The sequence below is a fragment of the Necator americanus genome, chromosome X (assembly GCF_031761385.1).
Source record: "Necator americanus strain Aroian chromosome X, whole genome shotgun sequence".
NCBI lineage: Eukaryota > Metazoa > Nematoda > Chromadorea > Rhabditida > Ancylostomatidae > Necator > Necator americanus.
The window spans coordinates 25,994,254-26,021,723 of NC_087376.1; the positions used below are offsets into that span (position 1 = coordinate 25,994,254).

The 27,470-nt window shown below is 41.3% G+C and overlaps 7 protein-coding genes across 11 annotated transcripts; 5 read left to right on the forward strand and 2 right to left on the reverse strand.

Annotated features, from left to right (window-relative positions):
* Positions 1–1,641: 1,641 nt before the first annotated feature.
* RB195_025532 (uncharacterized protein) lies at positions 1,642–15,535 on the forward strand (the record flags this gene model as incomplete). Of its 2 annotated transcripts, XM_064213724.1 has the most annotated exons (11): positions 4,537–4,750; positions 9,237–9,323; positions 9,387–9,511; positions 11,327–11,461; positions 11,522–11,623; positions 11,708–11,831; positions 11,953–12,123; positions 12,180–12,324; positions 13,191–13,260; positions 15,293–15,372; positions 15,466–15,535. In XM_064213724.1, 11 exons carry the CDS (start codon positions 4,537–4,539, stop codon positions 15,533–15,535), a joined length of 1,323 nt encoding a protein of 440 aa, XP_064069605.1. The 2 variants fall into 2 exon arrangements, with proteins under 2 accessions (XP_013299559.2, XP_064069605.1); XM_013444105.2 differs by lacking the exons at positions 4,537–4,750; positions 13,191–13,260; positions 15,293–15,372; positions 15,466–15,535 and adding exons at positions 1,642–1,701; positions 1,825–1,870 and having other exon boundaries at positions 12,180–12,373.
* Positions 13,752–14,432, reverse strand: RB195_025533 (uncharacterized protein; the record flags this gene model as incomplete). The annotated part of the gene is made up of 2 exons (XM_064213725.1): positions 13,752–14,126; positions 14,337–14,432. The coding sequence occupies 2 exons, from the start codon at positions 14,430–14,432 to the stop codon at positions 13,752–13,754; spliced, it is 471 nt and encodes a 156-aa protein (XP_064069606.1).
* Positions 15,536–23,064: 7,529 nt separating the features above from the next.
* Positions 23,065–23,316, forward strand: RB195_025534 (uncharacterized protein; the record flags this gene model as incomplete). 2 transcript variants are annotated; one of them, XM_064213727.1, is made up of 1 exon in its annotated part: positions 23,065–23,316. In XM_064213727.1, one exon carries the CDS (start codon positions 23,065–23,067, stop codon positions 23,314–23,316), a length of 252 nt encoding a protein of 83 aa, XP_064069607.1. The 2 variants fall into 2 exon arrangements, with proteins under 2 accessions (XP_064069607.1, XP_064069608.1); XM_064213726.1 differs by having other exon boundaries at positions 23,077–23,316.
* A 482-nt stretch (positions 23,317–23,798) lies between these two features.
* RB195_025535 (uncharacterized protein) lies at positions 23,799–24,711 on the forward strand (the record flags this gene model as incomplete). Its single annotated transcript, XM_064213728.1, has 2 exons — positions 23,799–23,915; positions 24,451–24,711. The coding sequence occupies 2 exons, from the start codon at positions 23,799–23,801 to the stop codon at positions 24,709–24,711; spliced, it is 378 nt and encodes a 125-aa protein (XP_064069609.1).
* On the reverse strand, positions 24,489–24,761 carry RB195_025536 (uncharacterized protein; the record flags this gene model as incomplete). The annotated part of the gene is made up of 1 exon (XM_064213729.1): positions 24,489–24,761. The coding sequence occupies one exon, from the start codon at positions 24,759–24,761 to the stop codon at positions 24,489–24,491; it is 273 nt and encodes a 90-aa protein (XP_064069610.1).
* Positions 24,762–25,123: 362 nt separating this feature from the next.
* RB195_025537 (uncharacterized protein) lies at positions 25,124–25,468 on the forward strand (the record flags this gene model as incomplete). Of its 2 annotated transcripts, none has more annotated exons than XM_064213730.1 (1): positions 25,124–25,468. In XM_064213730.1, the coding sequence occupies one exon, from the start codon at positions 25,124–25,126 to the stop codon at positions 25,466–25,468; it is 345 nt and encodes a 114-aa protein (XP_064069611.1). The 2 variants fall into 2 exon arrangements, with proteins under 2 accessions (XP_064069611.1, XP_064069612.1); XM_064213731.1 differs by having other exon boundaries at positions 25,127–25,468.
* Positions 25,469–26,392: 924 nt separating this feature from the next.
* RB195_025538 (uncharacterized protein) lies at positions 26,393–27,259 on the forward strand (the record flags this gene model as incomplete). Of its 2 annotated transcripts, none has more annotated exons than XM_064213732.1 (1): positions 26,393–27,259. In XM_064213732.1, the coding sequence occupies one exon, from the start codon at positions 26,393–26,395 to the stop codon at positions 27,257–27,259; it is 867 nt and encodes a 288-aa protein (XP_064069613.1). The 2 variants fall into 2 exon arrangements, with proteins under 2 accessions (XP_064069613.1, XP_013299560.2); XM_013444106.2 differs by having other exon boundaries at positions 26,804–27,259.
* Positions 27,260–27,470: the final 211 nt, after the last annotated feature.

Sequence of the window (27,470 nt, forward strand, 5' to 3'; positions counted from 1 at the left end):
CTGCTCGTCAGTTGCAGCTGTCGACGCTTAAAGGACGTGCTTTATTTGTCAAAATGCAAATCATTCCTGCCGCTAATCGATCATCCATGAACTTTCGTTCGTGATTTGGAACTCTTCTCACCAAATTTCCTGCAGTTTCTATATTTATATCAATAGATCTACATCTATTTTTTGAATACTATATTTCCTAACGTAAATTTGTCAAATACATTCCTAACCAATGCTTTAGAAAGGAGAAAAATCATTTGTAATTTTTCTTCGCAAAGAAAAAAAAAACAGTGAAAAGGCATCACCTTTATCATCCCACGTGATTGAATAGATTCGAATTTTCTTTAAAGATAAATACTTCTTAGGACTAAAATAAACAGTTCGTATGATATCAACTAGTAGTTCTCAAAACCAACATAATTCCTAATGAGTGTATGGTTTAAGTAAAAGCTCTGCTTTTAACGTCTCTAGAACAGTGCAGGTGATTGGAACCTATTTGAGATTCAGCCGACTGTGCCCCATTTTTTCATGTCCTAGAAAATTGTCAGGAAAAATCAGAAAAGCCACCCTTGAGGTACTTAGTTACTAACGAGTCCAATCTATTGATCTATGGATCTCCTGAGATATCCATAGCTGCCTCGTGTCATTGGTTCTACAAATAGGGCACGGATACTTTATAGACCAACTTCAATGCAAATTCTAACTTTCGACAGTATCGAAACAGTATAGAACGTTCTGAAAGCACCGTAACACTCACTTTATTCACCTGCAATCGTTAACCTGCGAAGGAATTGTGCACACCTCATGACAAAGGCGCATGATTCGTTTGCAGGAAGGAATGAATCCGTTTCAAACTATAGCACAACCGCTGGTTCAGTTGTTATTTGCATATACGGAACATGAACTCTGTACCTACTACCTCGTCACTGTCGTAGATGTCCGTACCAATGTTTGCGTACGCTGCGGGCGGCTGCGTCGCGGCCAATACAAGCGCACTCGATAGGGTCATCGGCCCACACGCCACTTCCTTCCCATGGAATCTTCGAATTTCGTGACCTCGCGCCCATATAATGTTCCTCACCGTTCGTTTCTACCTCAATTTGCTTCATCTAGTACTTGAGATGGTGCTAATCTTGCTACTTCTAGAAGTATTTAATCTAAAAGAAAGGAATGTTGCGATTGCTCTGCGAACAGTCATGATGGTTCATTTGCCTTTGTTGATTTTGTCCCTTTCAAGTCTTTCTTTCGTTATGAGAACTGTAAAGTGGGGTGTGGTTGGGACTTCCACGGCTGATCTTCCAATCCTGCTGTGTTCTACAGGAGTTCTATCAATTTGAAGTATAATGCTCTAACAGAATAGATGCTTAGGTAGATTCTCTAGACTCAGTTATAGAGCACTTATCAATGACGCCCAGAAACCCGTTCTTCTCATCACTAGAAAAACATAGTTATACTTGTTTTGCTCTTGTCTACTGGTTTTTCTTTGTATTTGTCTTGGAAATACTTTCACTCACATTATGTAGTACTACTATACATCGATATACTACCAGATTTGTGCGTTGTAGGTTTGTTGTGTCGCTGAAAACTTGAACTATCTCTAGAAGTTGCTCTAGTATTCGCTTAATAATTTGTTTAGCAAAAATGCGATAGCACATGTTTATCAACAAACAAAAGCATCCTGTTGTTCCGATTGTTCGTTCCTTTTATGGAGAAGTTTGTATTAGTTTTTCGTACTTCAGAATTTCACAGATATTATATCCAACCTTTTTCTTTCACTCGATTGTTACAAAATCTGCATGCATACTCTTATCTTGAAAAGTTCTCATGAAATTCCAGTATAGTGAAGAGAGGTGCCCACCGGCCACTTCGACGTCTCAATCGGGTGAGTTCTTATCTGTTCCTTTATTATCACAGTGTTATTTCTTCTTTGTTATCATGTTTTTTATGAGACAAATTGGAACTTGCCTGTGTTTCTTATATAGTTTATCAAATTTATCAGCTATTAAACTCTTCTTTTAAAAATTGAAAGGAGTACAGTGAAATGGTAGTGTTTGTTAGAGCACGGATTTGAAGCTGCTAACAGATCAAAGCTGGACATGAGTAGTCCTCATTCTTCATGTCCTCTGTTGTTTAAGCTTCTTATTTCACAATCGTATATCATGTGAAAGAAACTGTGGGTAGACACAGATTTTACTCACTTACTGATCCTTTTTTAATGGTCGTAACATTTTCACACAGTACTGCAGGAGTACCCCTCCCTTTCCACCATGCCTTTATCCTAAATCATCATTGTTGGAAACGTTCAGCTAAATATTTGACGCAGTGTAGTGGGGTATGCTTATGCAATCAGGTTGAACCCAAACTTTTACTTGCACGACAAGAAAGAAATATATCATACGGTTACTACAAACATATCTCTTATATTCTTCTCCGTAACAAAGGGGGATATTTCACTGTAGTACTCGTTAATAGTGATTGTGGTGACATAACTACTAAATTCCAATTTTTCCTTGAAACCCACTTTTTCAAAGCATTCGTATATTAGTATGTATTTATATTATGAATTTTGACAATCAGTTTGTCTTAACTTGTCTTGTCGGCTGCACACAATTAGCTCGGGTACCTCCTGAGCGCCCCCTCCCCCAACTTTTCTTTTATTGTAGGCTAGGCTTTTGATATTCACATGTAATCTTGATTCTTGATTGATCTTGACTTGTGTAGCCACACAAAGAGTACCTTTTTTTTTCTTTTTTTTAAGAAATCATTCGTTGCGGGATATCATGCTAGCAGGATATGATTTTAGCAGCTTATTTCTTGTAGTGTATCTTGTTTACCTGTGTACTTCTGGTACGTTAGAAGGGGTGAGCACTGCGTTAGTAACTTCTTTCGATCTGTTTGTTCTACCGTTCATCCTTTATCCATCCGGAAAGAGAGTTTTTCTGGTTGCTCTTTTCATATTCCCTTCTCGCATTTTGTCTGTAACATCTGCTTGTTGAGCGTTTTCGATAGTTTGTCTGTGCAAAACTGTTGCCTCAAAAAATAAATGTGCATACAGTACCAAGAACTTTGAAAGACATGATTGTCTTGCTTCTCCTGGTTAAAAATTTTCTGTCCCATTGCATTTTGTCGTATTTAAAATGTCGTAAACACTGCGTAATAGTAAAGAATCGGAGTAATGTATTCAGCAAATAATGGGAAGCTCAAATCCTTGGAACTTCCTAATTTTACCTTTATATTGACACTTGAGATGATGTAACGAGTAGGAACCAAGAACTATGATCATCTGATCATTATCTTTTTTGTTTTGGGATTGAATGGTGATTCAGCTTTTGATGGGTTTCCTTTTTCTAGGTTCTTTATTTATTTCCAACGTTTCTGATGAAGCTTATACCATTACAATGGTGTTTTAATGAAAAAAATACGGGTCGCTTAAGAAAATGTTCCTAAATTCAGTACTGTGTGCATGTCACGTGATACATGTTTAACCTCCAGATAGGATCACTTTTCTTCTCACTTTTGTCTTAATCTCTCATAGCGTTTGCGTTGAATGAGTATTCTCTTGTTTAAAGCTACGGATTTTACCGCAATCGTATGTGCATTGTGTTTATTTTCATGGGAAAAAAGAATGAGGAAGTGGAAGTCGTTGAAGGACAAAAACCTGGGTACAACATGGAGGCGTCATCTTCTCGGGGTGACGAGTCGCACGTGAGAAGCTTTGCCGCCGCCACCTGAACTAGTTTTGGTCTCGGCGTTTTGCGATGCGTCTTTGGCACTTTCCTGTTCTGGCGAATCACTTTGCGTGGTTTTCTCCAATTGCTTCTTTAGCGACGGTTTCACCTTAGCGAACATGTGTCTTTGCCCTAGGCTGTCATGATTTGTGTTGCACATGGTTTTTTTTCTTGATTTTTTTTTGGTCTTGCTTGACGCAGTAAATGGTGCTGTTGTACCATACCTATCCTCCTTAGGCGCATTGCATGTTTGCTAGTTTTGTTTTTGGCTGATGTATACTTTAGCCTGCGGTCAGCGCTGTTTGTTTGGTTTAGATTTCGATGCTGTGTCAAGACCAGTCGGAACATTTCCGGAGGTTCTGGATGCGGTCGGGCTGGTTTTCAACTTTGCGCCGCACTGAACGTTGCGACGATCTCATATATCCCGCCCACTACTTTCGCTTTTCAAACGTCGAACAGCTTTCTTTCTTCTCATATAGGCTGTCATGATTTGTGTTGCACATGGTTTTTTTTCTTGATTTTTTTTTGGTCTTGCTTGACGCAGTAAATGGTGCTGTTGTACCATACCTATCCTCCTTAGGCGCATTGCATGTTTGCTAGTTTTGTTTTTGGCTGATGTATACTTTAGCCTGCGGTCAGCGCTGTTTGTTTGGTTTAGATTTCATGGTCATGGCAGCAAGATTCTCTGATCTTTGCTTTAACGATAGTGTTTCTCTTCGTTTTAAATTCACGACTCTAAACAATTTCTACTCATGTTTAGAGGAAACTGGAGGGTGTGTGCCCAGACTGTGTCCTGCGTTGCCTGTCATCAGTGCAGGCCATGTCTAGCGAAGCTTTTAACTGGGCATCTTATGAGTCCAGTGATCCTTGTCTGTGGGTTCATCAGAATGCTATAGCAAATTCGAGTACGTCTGCTTGGCCACATGACATCGACGCCTTTACATCGGCTCGACTCGCGTCTTGTGTGCTAGCCCTTGATCCTATTCTTCTTTCACATTTTGTTGAAGGTCGAATACCCCAGGTTCATCGAAAAGGTAAGGAGTGAAGACTTCCTAAATTTTCAATTCCTTTATGCTGCATCAAAATTTCGTGTAGAAACGCGTTCGATATGATTTTTTCATGAACACATCACTTCACTTATTCATGGATAAGTTGTTTAATTTGTTAAAACTTCACTGGGTAAAATGGCCGAATTCATTCTTCTCTGTTGTCGATATTTTATGGATGTTTTGGAGTCTTCATATATTTTCTCTTTTGGAGTCCTCATATATTTTATCTTTTTGAGTCCCAAACGAGCAAGTCTTATTCGCTATAAAAAAAAAGCTACAGGTTGAATGTTCTTATCGGCAATTGGTCTTCACTGATGAACTTAACGTGTATCTTACACCTTTCGCTATTTTTTGTTTTAGTAACTTATTGTTGTTATTTTTGATCCATCACCGAAACCTTTTTACTTCGTTTTCAAGTTGTTCTTGGGATTTGATCTCCAGTTGATTTTGTTTCCGACTGGTGTAATGTTGAAAGTCCTCTTCACTGCTCTAGTCTTTTATCAAGCCAGATAGTCTCAACAGTTTTTTTTTTTAAATTCATTGTTTACGTCACGTGGGGAAACACATGGGTGGTGTGTAGGTTGAATGTGAGATCGTTTTAGGCGCAGCGGGGAGGTGCTCTGTAATAGAAGCGGAAAGAAGCAGGTCTGGTTGACGCGGATGGGAGAGACTGTCGCGCTTAGTCGTGCATCTAGTCCGCGCACTCAGCTTGTACCCACTATGTGCGTACATCCGTTTGGCCTTCGCACGCTCGAACCCCACGCGTTCACCCAGTGCGCAATTATACAGCACCACTCATGCCGGTATATAGTGTTGCTACATGAACGATTAAATCAACGAATGGGGTTTTCATTGCCCTTAAAATGGTTTTTTTTTTTCGAGAGGAATGAACATATTCTGTTAACTTTATCAAACTTGTGGAACTTCAGGAGTTTGCATACAAATGTAGAGACTGCACAGAGTGTAGGAGACTTTCAAATAGTTTTGAGAGGAAAGAGACAAGAGCACTTTTTTTTGTCTAAAGTCTCTTATTCTAGAGCGAAAAATGCGGAAAAGAATTCAGTCACAGATGTAGATTTTGTAAATGTTTAATGCCATACAACAGAATAGCATGGGAAGCCAAATATTAGTACTAAAACTGAGCTACGCCTCTTGTTAAATTTAATTGACATCAGTCTTTTATATGGCGATACTATTTATATAGTAGGGTCAAAACGACATGGAGCACGTACGCGATTGCGTACGTGGCTTTTCTCGAGCTGCTTCGTTGGAGCGTAGCGGCTAGGAGTGGGATATTGTTCCTGTTTTCCGTACTTGAACATTCAGATGCTATGAGGGAAAAGCACAATGAATACGATACTGTCCATATAAAAGAAACAACAACGACGAAATAAGCCACGTTGAAAAAAATTCTTTTTTTTTTCATTATATATTCAGTATTTGGTGAAGACAAGTTTTTGAGGCTATTATTAAATTATACGACATTTCTCTTTGTCTGAATGGTGATTATTTTTTCAGACAATTCATATAGTAAGTTCTTTTTCTGAAGTTCGATATATATCTGAGTTGTTACCTGCATTCCTTTGCGTCTTTCTTTTGCAATGAAAAATTATAAATTTTATAGCGTGATCATAGTAAGAGAGTAGATATCTGGATTGTTCTTCTTTTTAAAAAATGTGTGATTTAAATCATCAACATCATACGTAATTTACTCATAAACTATTATGTCCATGTCTAGCAAAGAAGTGTAGCGTAGCGCTGGTAAGAGGTGGGCATCACATCTGCGTGATCGATGGTTTGAAACCATCTGCATTTAGACTTTGGAAAGCAACCTTCAAACAAACTTCAACACACATACGCACGCCGAGTTCTGGGTCGGGAAGGTAACATATGATATAGGCCGCTTTTACGAAATTTAGCATTGATAGCTTTTGTCAACATGCTGATTTTTGCAACCATTTCTTCTGGACATAATCAGAACATATCTATAGTTGTTTTCGATTATAAACAATCGCCCTTTGTGGAGATAAATTTTTTGACCAGTTGATTCCAACTGCAACAAAACCTTTCCAACAAAAGTCTTAGCTTACATTAATTACGGATATAGTGGTCGTTTTGCACAAATTTAGATTTTTTTAATTCCAATTTTGTTTTTGCCACCTTTAAAATTTATTTTTGAATCTGCTCACAATTGTACGCGTTTTTTTAACGTCCCAATTGTACTTATTGTAATTATTCTCCGCGAAAATATCTGATCTGTTCGTAGTCTTTGAAAAAGCCTTAGGTGAAAACTCGTGCACAGAGGGCTATAAGTTGACAACAGTTGTAATGAAGATGGTTTCTTTCACTTTTAGCTCAATCAGTTTTGGTTTATGATCCTTTAGGGATCAATATTGCTTGTCCGTAATACCGAGTCGAATATGCCATTCCATTCGGTTTAAAGCGTTATACGAAAATATTGAGATAGTTGATATTTTTGAGCGCGATGATTATCAATAAACAGAGGTCAGGTTTGCTCCTTCATATTTGTATGACTGCGGATCCCTTTTGTCGTCTATATTTATGTATGTTCCGTGTACAAATCTCAGCTGGTGCGGCGATTTGGGCTAAACCAATGCATATAAATACTTTCGGACTCCACAGGCTGCAAACGTTACTTTCTATCGTGTCACGTGGCATTGTCGATACGTTTATCGACTATATATATTTTCTTGCTCTTCACCCACCTTAGTCCAAGACGCAAGATAGTTTATCTCTTGGTACAGTTACATGCGGCGGTTACGATTGTAATACTCATTTCGCTCAGAAATATAATTTTATATTGTTTTAAAAATGCCAGAGTCGTCACACAGCTGCTTTTCGCTTTCCAGAAACCAATCTTAATTCAGATGTTTCTGCATCATCTACAGATCCCTCGTGTGACGGCTTCTCCCTGTGTGCATTTTTGTTCGCTAATTTTGTCCTCGTGCACAGGTTACTTTCGACTTGGTCAATCTAAGGGTATCCACTGTCTATTCCCAGAATCCGTCAAACTTCTCCAAAGGTCACACCAAAAGTTGAGAAAATTGGGATTTCCTTGGCGATTTTCGAGCAAAGTAGGATATGTCATCCAGTAAATATGTACATATAGAAAATATATTCATTCACATTTGTAAGAAGTCAGTTACCGTACTCTACAGCCCTCGATCTTGGAGTGCTTGTAGGAGAAATTAAGTACGAAATGGTTGCTGTTTTGGGTGGATGATTACTGCTGAAGAATAAAAATGATGAGTTTTTCAACTAGATATATAGTTCAGTCGAGTCGTATAGTCGAGTCAAAACTGCATGAAGTACGATTGCAGATGAGTATGTGGTTGTGCTCGAAGCGCGGGGATAGTAAGAACGGTTGGAATCAAGTTGGGACCACCGCAAACAGCAGCAAAGAATGGTGCTTACAAGGGTCCTCTCTCGATCATAACCGCTACTCTACACTGCACCGCTCCGAGCGCAGCCGCTTACGCAACTGCACTGTGCTCTATGTCGTTTTGAGCCGATTATATGTGAGAAATTGGGACCTTAGGATGTGCTCGGAATGCTTACCATGTTGTGTCTTACGACTTTGCTACGGACTTGACCACCCTGCCTTCGCCGCGTATGTCAGGCATATGTTCAAACTCTTTAGAAAGTTGCAATTACGGTAAAGAAAATAAAAGGTGGAATTTCAGTCTTTAGAACATGTATTTGCTAATGAATTGACTTAAAATACTGTGAAAACCTTCTAAATGCTCGATAATAACCTCTTAAACGGATGGGGATGTTTCTATTTGGAGGACAAAATTAGCATTGACGCAATTACTTAAAAGGACACTGGGCACTAAGAACTTCTCATAGCATAAGTTAAAATATTTTTATGAGTCAGTCTTTTTCTTTGCAATGTGCACAATTTTTTTTTGTCGCAACATTTGACGATTTTTACCGCCGTACGTAGACCTAGCAGTTCTTATAATATGTAGAAGGATGTTTTATTAGTATATACATTGAGTATGTGATGTTAACTTTGTTGACGTTGACATAGTATGCGTGTATTTTATACAGAAAGGTTGTGTGCGTGTTTCTACAAACAGAACTGTTTCCTACAAGGTAACTTCTAGTATCAAATTGTGTTTGTTGAACATTTACACTGATACTAACTGCATAACAATACGCGACAAAGGTCTCACCGAAACGTGTTTTGAAGGAATACACAATTCTTTGGTATTTACTTATGTGTTGTTCTTTAGTACAACAGCAAATACACGTCTTTTATGTAGAATTCTTGGTTATTTATTTTATTATTAATAAATTGAATGAACTTATAGATTCAACTTATTCATTAAATTAAAAAAAAATTAAATTTCACTAAATTGAAAGTGAAACTACGTAATTGAGAAAGATACTTAATGAGCTTTTATTTGTTGTTGTCTTTTTCTCTCTCGGACTGTTGGTTTTCTAGCCAGTATGCAGATGGAGCTGCGGGTCGGTGGACGATTTAGACTTGGCAGAAAGATTGGAAGTGGATCTTTCGGTGACATCTATTTGGGTAAGTTCGTTAATGTTCAAAGAGCATGAAATGGTTTTGAAATTCTGCTTGATCTTTCTGCAGGATTGAATGTTCAAACGAACGAGGAAGTAGCTGTAAAACTTGAATGTGTGAAATCGAAACATCCACAACTTCATATCGAAGGGCGACTATATCGAGTGATGTCTGGCGGTGTTGGGATTCCCGACGTGAGTTTCTACTTGAAATGGCCAGCTATTCTATTATCTTCGATTAGAAAAAAATTCTGTCTATGACGGACATTTATTTATTCTTCAGTTGTTTTTCATTCAAACGCATGTCATTCATAAACAATATTTAATCCTTTAGGTAGACCTTACTCTTGTTCTTGTACTCTTGCTACAAAAAGATAAATTGTCATTTTTTTGTTGTTATGTCGTCGAACAATTTGACAAGTTGATTTAATTGGTGGTTAATAATATTTCCTGACGCGATCTCCACAGAGCCATATCCTCCTTTAAAATAGCTGAGTCCAACCTGCTCGAGGGTCCCTCTAGAATCAATCTATTCATTCGCTCTCCTTTGTCCTGCGAAACTTTACGTTTCTCCTGAATTGCTTTTGAACGCCTAGTTGCCCTACTTCTTCCTTCTCCTTCTTGATCCAGAACTTCTTCCATCCAGGGACCTTTTCCAACTTGTATACCACATTGTAATACGTACGCTCAACAGGGCAATCAAATAGTTTACAGAGATGATGGTGATGAGAGATCTAAGCTACTTGGTATAGTTAGGTCAAAACGACATGAAGTACGGACAGTTGCGCAAGTGGCTGCGCTCGAAGCGGCGCGGTGGAGCGTGGCGGTTAGAATCAAGGTGGGACCATGGGGAACTGCAGAGATAGGTGGTGATCAGGATCCTTACACGATCCCAACCGCTACGCTCCACCGCGCCGCTTCGGCAACTGTCCTTGCTTCATGTCGTTTCGACCCAACTATAGCCATGCAAATATTTAAGCAGCTTTCTCTTCAAACGGTCGAGCACATCCTTGCTGAATATTTCTCGGAGCCCGTATGGTGCTGGCAGATTCGATACAAGGTCGCTGATATGTTGAAGCCTCGTAACGCAACAATCTCGCAGCAGCTGTTGTTCTTCAGTATGTAGGCTAAATAACAGTGCTTAAATCAGGGTGAAGTGTAGTTTGGGGGGGGGGGGGGGGGGGGCACTCAGTGGCGTCCTTATTTCTCGAAGTAAATAATCAAATCAATCGGGGTCCTAAAGCCTAAGCATTAGTCTTAGAGGATCTATGACATGTAAACTAAAGTTACTAAGAGAAAAAAACAAGTGAGAGCATCGGGAAATAAGGGCGCCACTGAGTGTCCCCCCCACCCCCCAACTAAGCTTTACTCCTTACCCCCTGCTTCAATCGGTTGTTTATTTCTTGCCGATTTCCTTTAAGGTTTCGAGGAGACCTATATTTGCTTTCACTTATCAGCGTTGCACAGCATTATTTCCGAAGCCGAGAAGTTCCTGGAGATGGCTCCTTCTTCTGTATTGAATTCTCCACATCTGTGCTGCTTTTCTATAATGTGCTACATCCTTGAATAATAAGGATTGGAGAACAATTCAAGCCTTTTTTTTTTTTGGAGAAATGTGCATAATAGTACTTTCCTAGGAGTGTATAGTTGTAAGCACTCTGGTTTTACTACAAATATGAGGTGTTGCACTAACAACTAAAACTGTGAACTGCAATGCATACACAATTGTTTTTACTTCCTAACCTTTACAGGTGAACAGTGGCATTGAAAAGTAGGGAGTGTTCATTTGGTATTCATTTTGTACTATTTAGCTGGCTTTTTTCAGTTCTAAGCCAGGAATGAAATCACATAATAGAATTATTACTATTGTGATCGATGATATTTCACATTTAGTAGCCTCCAAGCTTGTTTCGTATATTTTTTCGACAATTTCAAGTCCCTATATTTTCGCATTCATATATTCTATGATCGCTTTCTTCTAGGTTTCTTTGGCCATCTTTTTTCTTCAAGGTAAAATGGTGCGGTCTCGAAGGAGAGTACAATGTGATGGTGATGGAGCTCCTTGGTCCTTCATTAGAGGATCTCTTCAATTTTTGTCAAAGAAAATTCTCATTAAAGACTGTGCTACTTCTTGCCGATCAGATGGTTCGTTTTTTTCTCTATTGTTATTGTTTTTTTCTTATCCATCCATAACCAGCATTTCAGATTACACGAATAGAATATATCCATGAGCGGGACTACATCCACCGTGATATCAAACCAGACAATTTTCTTATGGGTCTTGGAAAGCGGGGAAATTTAGTATATGTGGGTTTCTATTCAGTGTTGTTAGTCTATCCATCATTTCATATCCATCAATGGTCAATTCGATGAAAGCTAATATATATTTAGATAATTGATTTCGGGTTGGCTAAAAAGTACCGTGATTCGCGGTCTCAGCACATTCCTTATAGGGAGAACAAGAATCTCACAGGCACCGCTCGTTATGCAAGTGTTAACACTCATCGCGGGATAGGTTTGCAACTTCGTGTTGTTCTAATTTTTCACTAACAACTCTCTGTAACATTTTTACATTTGACTTGTTCATAATTCACATTCGCTGTCCTTCTTTCTGTAATTGTCTTTCTGTTATTCAGAACAATCACGTCGCGATGACATTGAATCTTTGGGATACGTCTTGATGTATTTCAATCGTGGAACTCTTCCATGGCAGGGCTTGAAAGCGGCTACGAAACGTCAAAAATATGACAAGATTTCAGAAAAGAAAATTTCGACATCCGTTGAGGAATTGTGTGCTTCCTACCCTGGTAATTGATGTTTTTTCTTCTCACTTCTGCAATATTCTGAAAGTTAACATTTTTAGAAGCTTTTGCCACCTACTTACGGTATAGTCGTACTCTTGGCTTTGAAGACACACCCGATTATGGGCATCTTCGACAGCTTTTTCGGAACCTCTTCCATCGACAAGGACTCCGCTACGACTATCTTTTTGACTGGAATCTGCTGAAGTTTGTCGTAAGAATCCGTGACAGAAGTTTGCTGAGCAAGAAGCGCTAACGGTGCTTTGAAATTTAGTCAATACTGTAAGTAAAACACTGTGGAAAAGGAAAACTGCATTTTTCATATATGCAAATTTCGATTTTTAAAAGGTAACAAGAAGCAGCTGTTTTTTGCAACAACAAACAGCTGCTTCTCCAAACAAATATCTACTAAAGCACATGGTTTCGCTGCAGATAGCTGAGGTGCTCTTACGAAAATGGAGTGCATTTATTCTTGACAATCACATATTAAATAGTGACTTACTTTGACTAAATCGGCGCTCTGGCATTACTGCCTGACGCGATTGCCCGCATCTTTGCCGAGGTGTGCCGTCCTTGGACATAGCTCTGCCAAACCATCTCGATCTGCGAGAGTTTGCTCAGAATCAGTCCGTTCGTTGATATTAAATTCCGTGCGTAACCTTATGTCTCGCCTGACTATCCAGACTGGAGTTCTCAAGTCCTCTTTCAATACCTCCGTCCAGAACTTCTCTTTTCGAGCAGGTAGCCTTTACCAGCTTGAACCCGACAAACTCCTCAGAACTCGCTCAACAAAGCGATCTGGTGATCTTCTCAGTATATGTCCAAAGAAGCCAAGACGATTTTCGGTAGCTACTTTCGATGGCAACGTATCATCTGCTGGTATACCACATCGATTTCCGCATAAAGGTCTTCATTGTGTTTCTCTTCCAGTTCTCTAGCCCAAAAGTAACCAAGTAGCCGCCTCTCCGATCCATACATCGTGATGGGGCGAATTGCGGATAAGTAGATTGGCAGCTTTACTTAGCTGGTGATGAGGCTCGACCATATACATTTCATTAAGGAGTTAAGTGCAGATGTGGCCTTTGCGGATCTTTGCTGAATATCTGTCTTGTAGCTGGCGTTGTTCTTTGGCACACAGCACAGGTAACAGAATTAATGGACGAGTTCTATCGATTGACCGTGCATGTTGATTCCCGTTCGAACTCTCAAAGAGACCCACACCTCTCTGCTTGCACCTATCAGGACGTAGACGTTGTTCATAGCTGCAATTAGCTTCGATACAAGGTTGACAACATATTGAAGTTTCGCACTTCTTTCCGCGAATATAACAACATCGTCGACGTTCTCGAGATCGGTTGAAGGGCACCCTGATGGTGCTAGGACGATGTCGGCAGGACACTGATCGACTATTTTTCGTATGATATCATCGAAGGCGAAGTTGAAGAGAAAGGGCCTTACCACTGCCCCTTGTCTTACTCCAGTCCAGATAGGGAGGAGCCGAACTCTTCTCAGGTGAAGATAGTCTAGCTCATGGGATGAAGCTCAAGTGATGAGGATCTCTTCGCCGACCGTCCAAAAATACGTCCAAAAGTGAAAGTGTCTTTTCTTCAACCTGAGAGTGAAGGGGGCACCCACTATCGCATGTATGTCTTGAAGCTGAGAAGAACCAGACGGTGGTGAGAGTCGAAGACAATGTCCCAAACAGCTCTGTATTTTGGATGTTCGACTGAGGAATGTTCCTCGTCAGAATTCAGTCGAGCTGAAGTTTGATAGTCCTCATCTTCTCGCTGCCCTTCAGGCGTTAAAAAGAATGACCCCTGCCGCATGAGTTGATGCAATCGGTGATTCCTCTTGAACGTGGAAGCGATGATGAGACTCGTCTGTTCACAAAAGTCGACCACATGGTCACCGTTACACGACGTGCGCTCCGCTGGATAATGCCATATTCGTGGCACATAGGATTGTTGTTCCAGTCCTATTTTCGCAGTTGCGTCGATTCCGACAACGACCTGGGTATTTTAAACATCAACGCATTCATCATGAAAGGGGTCCTTATTGTTATTCTCAGCGGTTTCTGTAGGTGCCTGGGCATTTACGATCTACAGTTCACGTCCTCGGCGATCCCGCAGTCGTACAAAGGCGCATCTAGGCGACGTTGATCCAAATTTCTCCAGAAGGTTGTTATAGTCGTTCTTCAGAGCTATCGCGCAGCTACCTACTTTTCTTTCATCAGCATCGTAGCAGTATATGATGTAATTTTCCATGCTGATGACAGGCCGATCTCTGATGCTTGTTTCCTGCAGCGTAGCAAACATCACAGACGACATACACAACGTAAAAGCGTAGACAGGGTGGTTTGTTGGAGTTCACTCGACAGTGTTCGGCGGTTTAGCAGTTCTGCAGTTTGACGAAACGAATGGTTGTTGCCTAAGATTCCATGCTCCCTTCAGGCAGTTGACCTTTTGGGTTATGGGCTTTGGCGATGTGCTAGACCGCAGCACCTTTTTGTAGTGTATGGGAATCTTGCGGCACATAACCATGCACGTTATGTAGCTGGAACGTTCCCAATGCGTACACTAAAATGCCTGATTGCGTTTAGCAGGGCCTCCACGTGCAGATAGACTCGTGTACGCGGTCCCGACTCAAAATATTATCGACTTGAAAGTAGACCGGTCAGCTTTGTCTTCTGATTGGCTGAATTTCGGTGTGCATAGCGAATTCTTTTCACAGCTTTACTTGTTTACTTGACATAATCGGCCGACTGGTATTATCGCTTGACACTGCTGCTTGCATCTTAGCCGTGTCGTCGTACTTGGACCCAGCTTTGCATAGCCTGTGAAACTCAATATCTTGCGTTAACTGCCTATCTACACTGTGTGACCGGAGTAAATCAATTCGACAATTTCCGCAGGTTAAGCGTAATGAAACGGACGGTTATTAACAAAGATTACATACTTTCTCTAGATAATTGACCTATTTGTGTTGCACTTTTACGGCGTATGCAGCTTTAAACAATCATTAATAGGGCACTGCTTCTACCTTTTGCTTTCCCGAAACGAATCATTCAGTCGATTTGTTAGTATTTTTACAGTCTAGCGCTTCTTGTTCATCGGTGTTGTGGAGTTTGTGATGTTCACTATTCAAAACTTCCTTTATGTCGCTATGGTAATTTCAGAACGGCGAAGCGCCTTCAACATTCAGCTGCTCCAACAATGGGAAGGACGGAGTGAAGAAAATTTGTTCAGCAGTGCGGAAGTATGTAGTTTCTTTCTACCACTTTCTTCAACCACTTGTTTTTTTTTACTTACAGTCGTAATTAGCCCATACGTACTTTTTATTTGATTATAGTGCTCACACATCAATGAACAGCGGGAATGCAACTAATGCAGTGGTAGAGCCAAGGGCAGTAAATCGATGAGTCTCGTTCTTGATTTCTTCAGATTTTCGTTTCTTTTTGTTTATTTGTCAAACGCACCTTTTATTATTGTTCTGCTGTAGATTAGATAGTGAGGGCTCCTCAGTTTTAGCGTTCCTCCGTATTTCGTGCCTTTTGAGGGATAGGATTTGTGAGGAAGCGATACGTCTACCTTGTTCTTTATTTTTGGTACGTTAAAAATGGTTGAAGTGCGTATGCTCTGATCATTTATTTTGGCACATTTGTTCCACTTAACATTGCCAAACACTGTGCGGCGAGTTCTGAGGTTCGAATTGGTATATTCGGTTTCTTTTTATTACGAGCTTTCTTCATTCACCAGTATCTTTCTGTGCTATGAATATAATTGCTCCGTGTTTGCTTTTCCTTGATAATAATGCGGGTGACTATTAATCATTTTGCTATACTCGCCATTTAGCCACCATCTTCTTCATTTTCTTTGTTAATACTAATGTTCTCTTCATCTCTCACCATTGTAATTTTGATAGTTTATCGCATCCAGTCATACGTTTACTATGTGTCGTGTTTTTAGGAAGTTGTTGTGATTCCCTTTTTGCCGTTTTATATAGGACTCACTTTCGTTGTACTGAATGAGTGCATTCAGAAACTAAATGGTGAGCATAATTGTGGCTGTTCTCACTAGTTGCTGTCTCTTGCTCAATCTTATAAGTTTTGGTCACACGTCCCTGAACCTACAGTCGGCGCGAAACGCATTGTAACATGACGACGCGACTCTGTTGAATGGTGCATTGAGCTGTCTCCATTATGCGGAAAACTCCTCGGACTTCTTTTTTCTTTGCTTCTTTTTAAACGGTTTCTATTACCTTTTCCACATTAACCATACTTAAATAGGATAACAAAGTTCTAGTGAAGTCCTCTTCCACTAGTTTTCCCGTTTGTTTTGCTCCTGTGCCGGTCCTAAGTTCCTTTTTTGCACAGATCTAACTTCTGTCCTTTTTTTTGACTGAAAAGGACAGAATTTGAATCCCTTTGAACTAAAATCTTAGAGACATTCCAAGAGCAAAACAAATGATAAAAATCATGGTAAAAGACTCTTTTTAACACTACGTAATCATATTCATTCACCGTTACACGAAACATATGGAGAAACTTTGGAAGGCAAAGAGAAAAAAAAGTCCGAGGAGCTTTCCCCTGTGGAGGTGGCGGCTCTATGCGCTCTATCCGAGAAGTCGTCACACGTCATGTTAGGTAGGTCACGTGTTATGCCGACTATTTGTGAATTAGAAACGATATAAAGTTGATACGGTACTGACTGAAGACGCACTACAATTCTTAGCTTCTTTAGATTTTAGGTCGAACCTACGCATTTTTTTAAATTTGCTTTAAAAGTGTATCCGAAATATGCGGCAGTCAGAGAAAAAACTAATTTAATTGCTTTTTTGAACTTTCTTTTGCCGAGTTTCACTACGTTTCCATTTAGAAGAATTGTAGTTTGTTGATAAATCAGCATTCTCTGGTTTCTGCTCTACATTTTCGTGACTGCGTTGAGTCAGTACGTCCGGTGGCTAGCTGCAGCAACTTTCGTCATGTTTATGTCCCACTGGAAGCAATTCTGACATAGAGCGCTTCCAGCGAGTGCTGAGATGTTCATAAAAGAAGCGTTTTTTTCTGAAATTACATCTTACTCTTGGTAATGAATCAAGTAATGAAAATGAATCAAGTAATTTGATTGATTGGACTGACGCACCCACACTACAGTAGGGTTCAGTTCAATTATAGCAACTAAGGAGTTCTTGTGGAAAACCATTCTCGAACTGATTGAAAGAAGTTGTATGTTGAACTCCTGAAACACTTGAAAACTGGACTTAGTATGAAAAAATAGTGTTATAATGAGTAGTGTGGTAGATACGTCCAAAGACATTCACGCGATAAGCGTTTTTCATAGTTTTGTCGCGTTCCGCCATATGATGCATGATAGGGAAGACAAGGGGTGTTCTCTATTTCTCTGCTGCCCGACAAATCGTCGGAATGAAAAAAAAATTTTGGGAACAAGCAGCTCTACTGTCGTTACTAGCCGTTAAATGTTGCATTGTCACCAAAGAATGATGCTCAAAAACCCAACCCATGACTTAATCTGCCGCTCTCCAATAAAATGAAAAGAAATGAAGAGAAGATGGCACTAGAATCATTGCTGAACTCTGTAACAGTTAATGTAAGTTGGGAAGCGGAGAGCATCATTGCGATGTAACTTTGAACTGTACACCATTAACATATTATGAAGAAATTGCAAACAGTAATGCAATACTGATAGGAAATAGTACAATAAGAACAAAGAATGTCTTGGAATATCGCCATGGAAAGGATGAAGAATCAAAATGATTCTATACAATATCACAGAAGTTTAATTTAGGGTTTAACGATGAAAACTGAACTTATAGTAGTGTCAAAACGAAATCAAGCACGGTGCTGTTGCGTAAGCGGTTGCGCTCGAAGCGGCGCGGTGGAGATAGCGGTCGGAATCAAGGTGGAACCATCGCGAACTGCAGCAAGGAACAGTGGTTGCAAGGGTCCTTACTTCATCCTAACTGCTGCGCTCCACCGCACCGCTTTGAGCGGAACCGCTTACGCATAGTGCTTCATGTCGTTTTAACCCGACTATATGTGTAGCAATCTCCAAGTCGTCTCTTCTTGAAACCTCGACATTATGAACTGGGTTTAGGTTTCTTGTTTTGCCAATGAGATCAATGAGATTTTACTGAGACTTTATTTCTGACCTAACGTTTCGAAAACCTCGTCTTTACCAAAAGCGTGGAAATGGTTCGTTTGACGCTATGCATACCCCATCACATTACTCTTTCCTTGACAAGCCTCGAATCCTATCATAGGATCTATTACGAAGTAGCTTTAGCTTAATGCTGCCGTTCAGCATGTTCCCCAATACAACATCATCCTGTAACTCTGGTCACAAAGGAGGCCCGAGTATCGCGGCTGTTAAGGAGTCGGAGAATAATTACTAGTGACAGTTAATCATAACTAAAACTTACTGATCACTAATAATTGCTACTTACTAATAATAATTACTAATGACATTATGTATCACTTTGTCAACTAAAAGATTGTCATATACGGTGTTCCTCAACATCATCCAGATACCAGTATTGCACAGCGTATAAATCTTATTCGCCTGACAGTAATAATCTGTAACAACGGTTGGATCAGCAGCCCTAGTGACTAACTAGTCGGTGAGACTGGTCAGTTCATTTTCCAGGATGGAGTTCTTGTGTACTGTACTTATAACGATATCGAGGCTTCGCAAGGATAGAGGAGTTCGATGTGATATGCGTTGCACCGAAACTTACCATTTCCAGGCTTTTGATAAAGACGAGTTTGTAAAAACCTCATGCCATCAATAACGTTCCACCAAAACCTTGTTGTGAGAACAAGAAAACATAAATTATTCGTAACATTTTAATATAATGCATCTCAGCTGCGACCATCTTATTTGCGATCGTTCGTTGTCTGGTTTGGCTTTGTATCTGGCATTCAACACATTACACTGATTAATTACGCATGTTACGAGGTTCTGCTGAACACCTGTTCAAAGCTTCGCCTGTGGACGGGAAACTTCTTCAACGAAAGAGCGAAAAGCGAAGAATAAAATCATTCATTCATTTATTCATTCGTGCTATCATGCATATACAACCGTCCTGCAGAAAAAAGAAGAAATGTCGTAAAGTCAGAACAAAACAAAATCTGCATTCTGTTTATTGTCAATGGATCTTGGCGCAGTCCTTCTCGTGGCGGATAAACATTTCATTCTGCAGCAGAAGGAGAAGGTTCCTCTTTTGGCATTAAGAGAGGACGCTTATTCATATCCAAATTAGATGGTCAGGATTTGGAAGAGAGAAGAACTGACAAAGTAATTGGCACCCTAGCACAGTTAGAGACTGATTGTTTGTCTCGTGAATTTACATGGAACGTGAAAAATCTGGAGGAAGACCTTATTCTTAATGGAAAAGATAGTAATGAATATAAGAAATAAAAAAAAACGCATAAACTATTGTGAAAGAGAGGAAAAGGTGTTTTCGGACATAAAATAGAACAAAATTATACAGAGTTGATCGCATCAAGCATCGAAGACATGACTTTCGGCGTCGTTCCAACCGTAGGACAATGCTGTGCCCCAAAATTTCTCAAATTATCCAACAATAACAAATAAATGAACAAAACATTTACCACTGGGATTGAACGAGAGCAGAATTTATCGACATCATCATCGTTTCGGTTCAGACTAAAAAGGACTAACTGGAACAATGAGGAGTTTATGACGACAGGAAGGAACGATTGTACTTGAAGGTTCGACGTTGCGTGAATGATGGGATGACTTTCGTCAACGTGAGGCAACTCGCTGCGACTACTCTGACTTTCTAGGCTTTGAGGAGGACGATGAAACCGAAACATTAGTTGGAAGAAAGTGTGCTAATGGTCTTAACCTCTGCTTTAAATAAGTTCTCGACAGGCTGATCGCTGTTGGAGTATCTCTGTCTGCACAAAGTCACCTCACCGACTGATCTTAAAGGCATCAGCCCACGAATCTGAGGTGGTGCAGATTTCAGGTGGAGTATTCGTATACGGGATCGAAGATTATGGAGAGGGAGGTGATTCCGTCCATTTTTTCTTAAATGCCGTAGAAAACGGCTCGGAAGATACGGCGCGTGCACAAGGCTGGCGCCCTCCAATCGAACTTCTTGTAGAAAATAGTGCGCCAGAACGCCCAAAGCCGTATCCTCCGGGCCGTTTTTTTTACGGCAATTAGGAAGAAATGGACAGATTCACCCCCTCCCCATAATCTACTATCCCGTATACGAATACTCCACCTAAAATCCGTACCACCTCAGATTCGTGGTATGCTGCCTTTAACTGAAGAACGCCGAGGCATGTAAAGTTGGTCTTCGACAGACTTTTAGCGACCACGATCGAGTGGTTCAAAAAGGTGGGTCGTTAGTATCGATTCACATTCTTTCATTCTTTTTCATTCGATGCACTCGATCCTGAATGTACTGTGTAGTTCGGGCCAGTTACAATTCAAAGAGTTAGTGATCGATTTTTCGGGTTTCACGGTTTCCATTTAAGGGAGTTTGTCACGAAATGAAGGTTTTTGGATCTTTCCACGAACAGGTAGAGGTATGATGAGTGAGATTACGTTCAATTCCCCCTTCCCGCAATCGCTCAGAAAAACGGCGTGAAAAAAGGACTTGTCGCAACGAATTTCCCTCCAGATTCCGAGCAACGTGCTAGTCTACGTGTGAGCGGATGGGAATGAGTGGACTGCTAACTCTGTGCCTATCGCTCCCCGGCAAATGTACGCGTTCTTGCGCAGCTATGTTACGTTGTTAGGTGCTTCTCTAAAGAATTCGGTGCAAGATCGTTTCTCAAGTCGTTTCTCATGTAACTAGAGGGAATTGATCCTGATCGTGCTCATACTCATAAACTACTTCAACACCTCTGTGTATTCGTGAAGAGATTCCAACGCCCTCAATTTCACACTATGCTGGTCCATACCGTCAAACTGGTCCATATCTGGGCAAGGACTCGCGTGTTAGGAGCATGTCCGACTGGAACGGACAATGGGGTGCCCTTCTCTACACCGACTCACACCAATAAATTAAAATCCTTGGTTTATTCTTGGTATGTATTTGCATTCCACCTAGGACCTAAGATATATAAAAATGAAAAGTATTAAAGTGGGACTGGACATCGTTGGTTATAAAGGTGTACTATTGCGGTGAAGGTTTTCATAACGTTAGCGTCCTTAAACATTTGTTTGGGCAAGCTCAAGCGTTCGCTGGTATTTTCTCAAAAAAAGGGGAGGGGGAGAACAATAGACGTCGTAGTGAGGTGGGACGAAGAGGAAAGGAGGACAGGTTAGTTGCTATTAAATGAACTCATGTTAAGAGGTGCAAAATTTAGTTTTAATTGTCCAGAATGCAGTTTGGTGAGAGGCCTAGTGATACGAGCGAAGGTTGGCGCTCGGCGCAGTATAAATTTCGAATTTTTTCATTGAAACAGTTAGGAATCAATTCGTGAGAGAAGTGCGATTTTTGCATTTAGCGTTAAAGAGGTTAAAAAGCAGATTCCTTATCTAATAATGATGGATTTCCATACTATTACTCAAAAATGCAATTTCGATACTGTTTATATCCGAACACAGCTGGAGATAGGGATAAAATTAGTGCAAAAGTAGGCACCATGTGTTGGTTGAATAACGCTCACAGTAAATTTTGTGCAATAGAATTTTGCATGGTTTCAGAGGCAAATTTCGCTTGTATTAGAGCGAAATTTGATAATTCTAATTTCTGTATTTTTGGAACTTAGTTGAGAAAAATTGTAAATTTTTCCTCCTATTTTTGAATTTCTCGCAACTAGAGCTTTTGAGAAAGTCAGAACACCTACAGAGATTAAAGCTTGCAGTTAGGTTTTTTCCTTTATGCTACGTCAAAAAATTACACCGAATTTTTCCAACCGCGTCGCGAAGAGAAGAAGTGGAAAATTTGAGATTTTCGGCTGCGTGTCAAAGTGTGTTGGACTTCGAGCAAAGTCGAATATCTCAGCTCCCACATCATGAAAATTGATTTGATTTAACTAAATTAACGAAACGATTTAAAGAAAAGAAGTTTTACTATCAGGATTCAGGTTTGCTTTTTCTACCTTTTTTTCGTTCTTTCAAAAGATGATCGAAAAAAGTAGAAAATTTGCTAAGATTTTCAGCTTCTTTTCAACTAACTTTCAAAAAACCAGTGATTTTCTGAAAAAGGAATTTCAACGTTGTTATTTCGCAAATATTTCCCTACAAACGCACCCTTGGTTTCCCTCTAGGTTTCTTTTGCACTAAGTTGTGAATGTTTATTTCAACCTAACAAAATCCAACCAGTCCACTTTGTTAACTTTTCTCTGTTTTGTAAGAAAAATATCATATTACACTATATTATTTTGGTTTATCTATTAAGCGTCGAACTTCTTCCTTTAACTATATTTATTAACAATAACAGGAAGGAAGGGGCCGCGTATACAAGTCTGATTGTTCATGTCAAGTTCCTGCAAGTGGTGGTCCTGCTTTTCGTAAACCTAATCAGGCACTTGAGTATAGGCATTGGGGACGTACGAGACATATAACCTGCACTGTTATGTGGCAAACGCTTCCCATACACTTCAAAAAAGTGCTGTTGTCCAGCACCACACCACAGCCCATACCCTGAAAGGTCGAATTCCTGAGGGAAACGTGGAATCTTTGGCGACAGACATCCGTCTTGTTACACTGAACTGTCGGTCGCTGTCAAGTGAACTCCGACAAGAAGCTCTATCCAGACTTCTGCTATATCTGCATGCACCGTTTGCTGCATTGCAAGAAACGCGCATGAGGGATCGCCTTCTCATCAGTATCGACAATCACACAATCTATTGCGGCGATGCTGATGAAACAAAAGTAGGATAGCAATAGCTGTTAGGAACGATCATTACAACCTGGTGGAGTAGTTTGGATCAACGTTGTCAAGATGCGCCTTTGCATGATTGCGGGATCGCAGGAGACTCAAACTCTGGATCGTAAGTGCTCAGGTACGTACAGAGACCACAACAAGGACGCGTTTTATAATGAACTCAATACGTTGATACCAAGCCAGCAGGCGGTAATTGTCGGAATTGATGATAATGCAAAGATGAGACTTGAACAACAATCCGATGTGCTTAGAAAATGGTCCTATGGAGCGGACATCGGACAACGGAAATACCCTGATAGACCTTTGTGAGCAGGAGAATCTCATCATTGCATTCACGTTTAAGAAGAATCATTGACGCCATCAGCTTGCGTGGCAAGGGACAACCCCATTACCGCCAGAAGAGCAGCGAAAGCGGAATATGCCGACTCTTAGGCTTCAGCTCGATTACTTTCCGACGAAGAATATACCTTTGTCAGACCTCCGAAAATCTAGAGTTGTCTGCGAAGTCGCATTCGATTCCGACGGCTACACAGTTCTTCTCAGCTTTATAGTGGGGTTCCAGAAAAGGTATCGGGGAACTCAACATCAATGTAAGCTCGACTTGGCAGGTCCGAAAAACGAGAAATGCAGAAAGAAGTTCCCCCAATAAGTGTCGATCAATATTGGATTGGGGACTAGGAAGAAAGTGGATGGCGCCGACTCTTTCACTAAATGCATTCAGGATGCTACAAAACAATATCCACTACAATTCTGTGTTGATCGCACTACTGGCGACTTCAATCAGGAGAGGAATGAGGAGGAGGTTGCGTCGTCAGCTGAAATGTGATCGTGAGAACGGATGGACGTCAAGAGCGAAAAAGTTTGAGGGAGGGCAAGAAGCCGAGAAAAGCCTATACTCTGCTAAGGCAGTATAGCGGCAAGATGAAGAAGTGTTTCCCTGCCCTGAACGCTGTCAACGGAGTCGCTCTCGGGGAGGCAACCTTGCCCATCTGGAGAGAGCATTTTAACACTCTGGTGAAGTGGCAAGCGCCGTCGGTCTCTGAACTCGTGTACGCCTAAAAACAGACATACACCACGGTCAGTGAAGAGCCACCGACGGAGTCGGAGGTTCTAGTCCGTATTCAAAAACCAAAGAATGAAAAAAATTGGCAGAGACGATGAAATTACCCCAGAAATGCTGAAATCTCTTCCTCCTTCGGTATTATTATTCCTCTATACAAGAAGCTATCCGTTACGGAACCCAGTAATTACCGAGGAATATCATTGCTGCTTTTAATCTACAAGATTTTGGGGCGGGTCATCCTGGGTCGACTAATCCGACATCGCAAAGGAACCACCTGTGACGAGCAAGCCGGTATTCGCCCTGGTCGATCGACGACTGATCAGAAGTTAATTGTGAGGAGAGTGATTGAAGTGTAGCAGCGGTATTCAAAGCCTCTACAGTTAGCATTTTTGGACTTCGAAGCCACTTTCGACTCTCCTTACCGTGGCCGTCTTCTCAATGCGCTTTGTGCCGATGGAGTTCCAGGAGAATTTGTACGCCTAATAAAGGACATGAATAGAAGAATAACTGCTGCGGTCCGAACACCAGCCGGATGTACTACACCGATCGAAGTGGAAACTGGAGTAAGACAAGGGGTTGTGGCGGGACCCTTTCTGTTCAACTTTGCCGTCGATGGCATAACGCGAAGAACAGTTGAGTAGTGTCCTGCCGGAGTTAGTTTAGCACATTCTGCACGTCCCTTAGTGGACATCAAGTACGCTGACGATATAGAAATATTCGCTTCAAGCAGCGCGAAGTTACAACATTTTGTTAACCTTGTGTCAAAATTAGCTGCAGCCTGCGGACTACAACTCCGCTCTGATAAATGCAAGCAGATGTGGGCCTCCTCGAGATCCTCAACGGGAATCAAGGTGGATGGACAACCTATCAAACTCGTGGATAAGTTCTGTTATGTTGGCTGTTTGCTGAAAAACGATGGCGGCTACGAGAGAGATGTTCAGCAAAGATGCGCCATAGCTAACTCGGCACAAAACATTGACCAAGGGCCTGTGGTTGACCCCCATCGCCAACGAAGTCAATCTTCGAGTCTATCTATCCGCAGTTCGCCCTATCATGATGCCCGGATCGGAGACTTGGGCAGCGCCGGCGACGGTAACAGAGAAACTTGACTGCGTGGAGAGAAAGCTGTTTAAACGATTGCTGGGCTACTTTGAGCCGTTGGTATGTCATAAAGGAGAACTTTACTCGGAAGTGGACATGGTGTACCGTCGGATAACACGTGGAAAAGGTCTACTTCTTCCCTGGCCTTCTGAGGTTGTCATGGAAAACCGTCTTCGCGTCTTTGGTCACGTTATGAGGAGACCGTCTGATCGTCTTGTCCAAGATGTCCTGAAGATGCTTGCAGATCCTAATTGGAAAAGGTCTCCTGGTCGTAATGGTCGTAAAAGAAAGTTCTAGACGGAAGTAGTGAAGGAAGATTGCAGGACGATTGGAGTTGGCAGGCAGTACAGTCGTTCTGACCTGATCAAGTACAGTCGAGACGTGAAATTCTGCCGCTTGTGAAATTGCGACGGATGGGTAGATTCTATGCGAACTCTAGCTGAAGATCGAACAGGATGGCCCGCCGATTAAGTCAACTAAGTCAAAGCCAACAGGAAAGAAAATAACAAGACAAAAACCACATTCAATGCAAAAAAAAAAATAAACACGAAAATACGGCAGTAAAACTAGTGTAACGGAGCACATGAAAAATGCTTGTTGAGTGGCTAAAATTCTATCTACACAATCCTAATGCTGAAAATTCATTTATAACCAACAGATAGGTCAGAACGACGTGAAGTGATCTGTCGAAGTGGATCGGCATGACTCCCACTTTTCTCTACAGTTCGATTTGAAGCTTAGGAGACTTTCACCTTGTCCTCATATAGTTTGGCCTAACTGTGTCAATCCTCACAACATGTATTCTCTTTTGAAATAAATGTCTTCATTTGAGCAAATGTCCTTGAACGATGTTTTTTCAGTGGATTTTTTGTGCATAGAAATATAGCGTCGAGTGGAGTCTTCAACACTGTCCTTAGAAAAAAGTGTTTCTAAGTTGCTGAGAAGATATATTTTGGATAGATGCAAATTTCTAACAACTACTGTAAGTGGTTGTCGAGAAGCTAGAAGTGAGGTCTTCTTGCTAGTGCTTGAGGAGCCGTGATTGCATTGATTTAGAAAACCGACCAATTTTTTGAGTTGATTTTTTTGAGCCTGGTGCCAAGATTGGTATTGATAGTTTTGTATTAACAGTTAGCAATGGGGGGTCCACGGATCTCCCTCACTAAAGGGTTCACAGCCTGTTAGTCGCGCGGCTACGTGGCGCGACCCCGGGTGGCGGATATGGGGTTAATAGCGGACCAAAAGCGACCTTGTGCTTGCCCAGAGACGCAGGTGGATTCAGGGGATAGACTCCCTGTTTCTGCTGAGGCAGGACTGACTCAGGACATCCTTGTATCCTGCACGTCGGTCCGGCCAAAAGCCTGCAATCAAGTGACTGGGAGGTGCAAGGGCGGAGGTTTCGAGTCGATTCCAACAAATAAGCTCCACATGTCCACCCCGGGAGAACGGAAGTTCTCCCAAAAACTCATGGGACTAGAGGCTTGCAACCTGCCCATAGCTTTAAAAATTTTTTATGCAAAACACAGTAATAGAAAAGAGCCTCCTGATTCCGGAGGAAAGCCTGGTACGGTAGCGCCAGGAAGGACGGGGTTGCAGGAGTCATGTAGGCTACTGAAACGGAAAAGGACTAGGATGACGATCTGTACTTATAACGCACGTACGCTTTCATCGGAAGCGGCCATCGGACATCTGAGGATGCAAGCCAAGAAGATTAAGCATTTCATCGGACTGACCGAGACGAGACGACGTCACTCTCTCAACACCGTATATGAAACTGGAGAGGAACTGTTCTTAGGAACATGCGACAGTAGAGGTGTTGGTGGAGTTGGCGTCCTCGTCAACACGAGTATGGCAAAGAACATCGACTCTTTCGAACAACGTACGACCCCAATCGGACATCTGCGGATGAGAAGATGTGGTCCAACACCAGCTTTGACTATCTTCGGCTTACGCTCCAACATCAAGCTACGAAGAAGAAGTCGAAGATTTCTATATAGGCCTGGAGAAGTTCTACCGAGAAGATCATTCCTTTTACTAGGTCATATTTGGCGATTTCAACGCCAAAGTTGGCCCAAGAAAAACGCCTGAGGAACTTCACATCGGTACCCACGGCCTACAATGGAATGGACAGGGGGAGAAGCTCTCTGAGTTCATCATGACGACTAAGACCATCCATCAGAACTCGCAATTCCAGAAGTCCTCCTCTCTACGCTGGACGTGGTAGTCACCCGGTGGAGGGTACCGTAATGAAATAGACCACGTCATCGTCAATAAAAGGTTCTGCCTGACGGACGTCGGT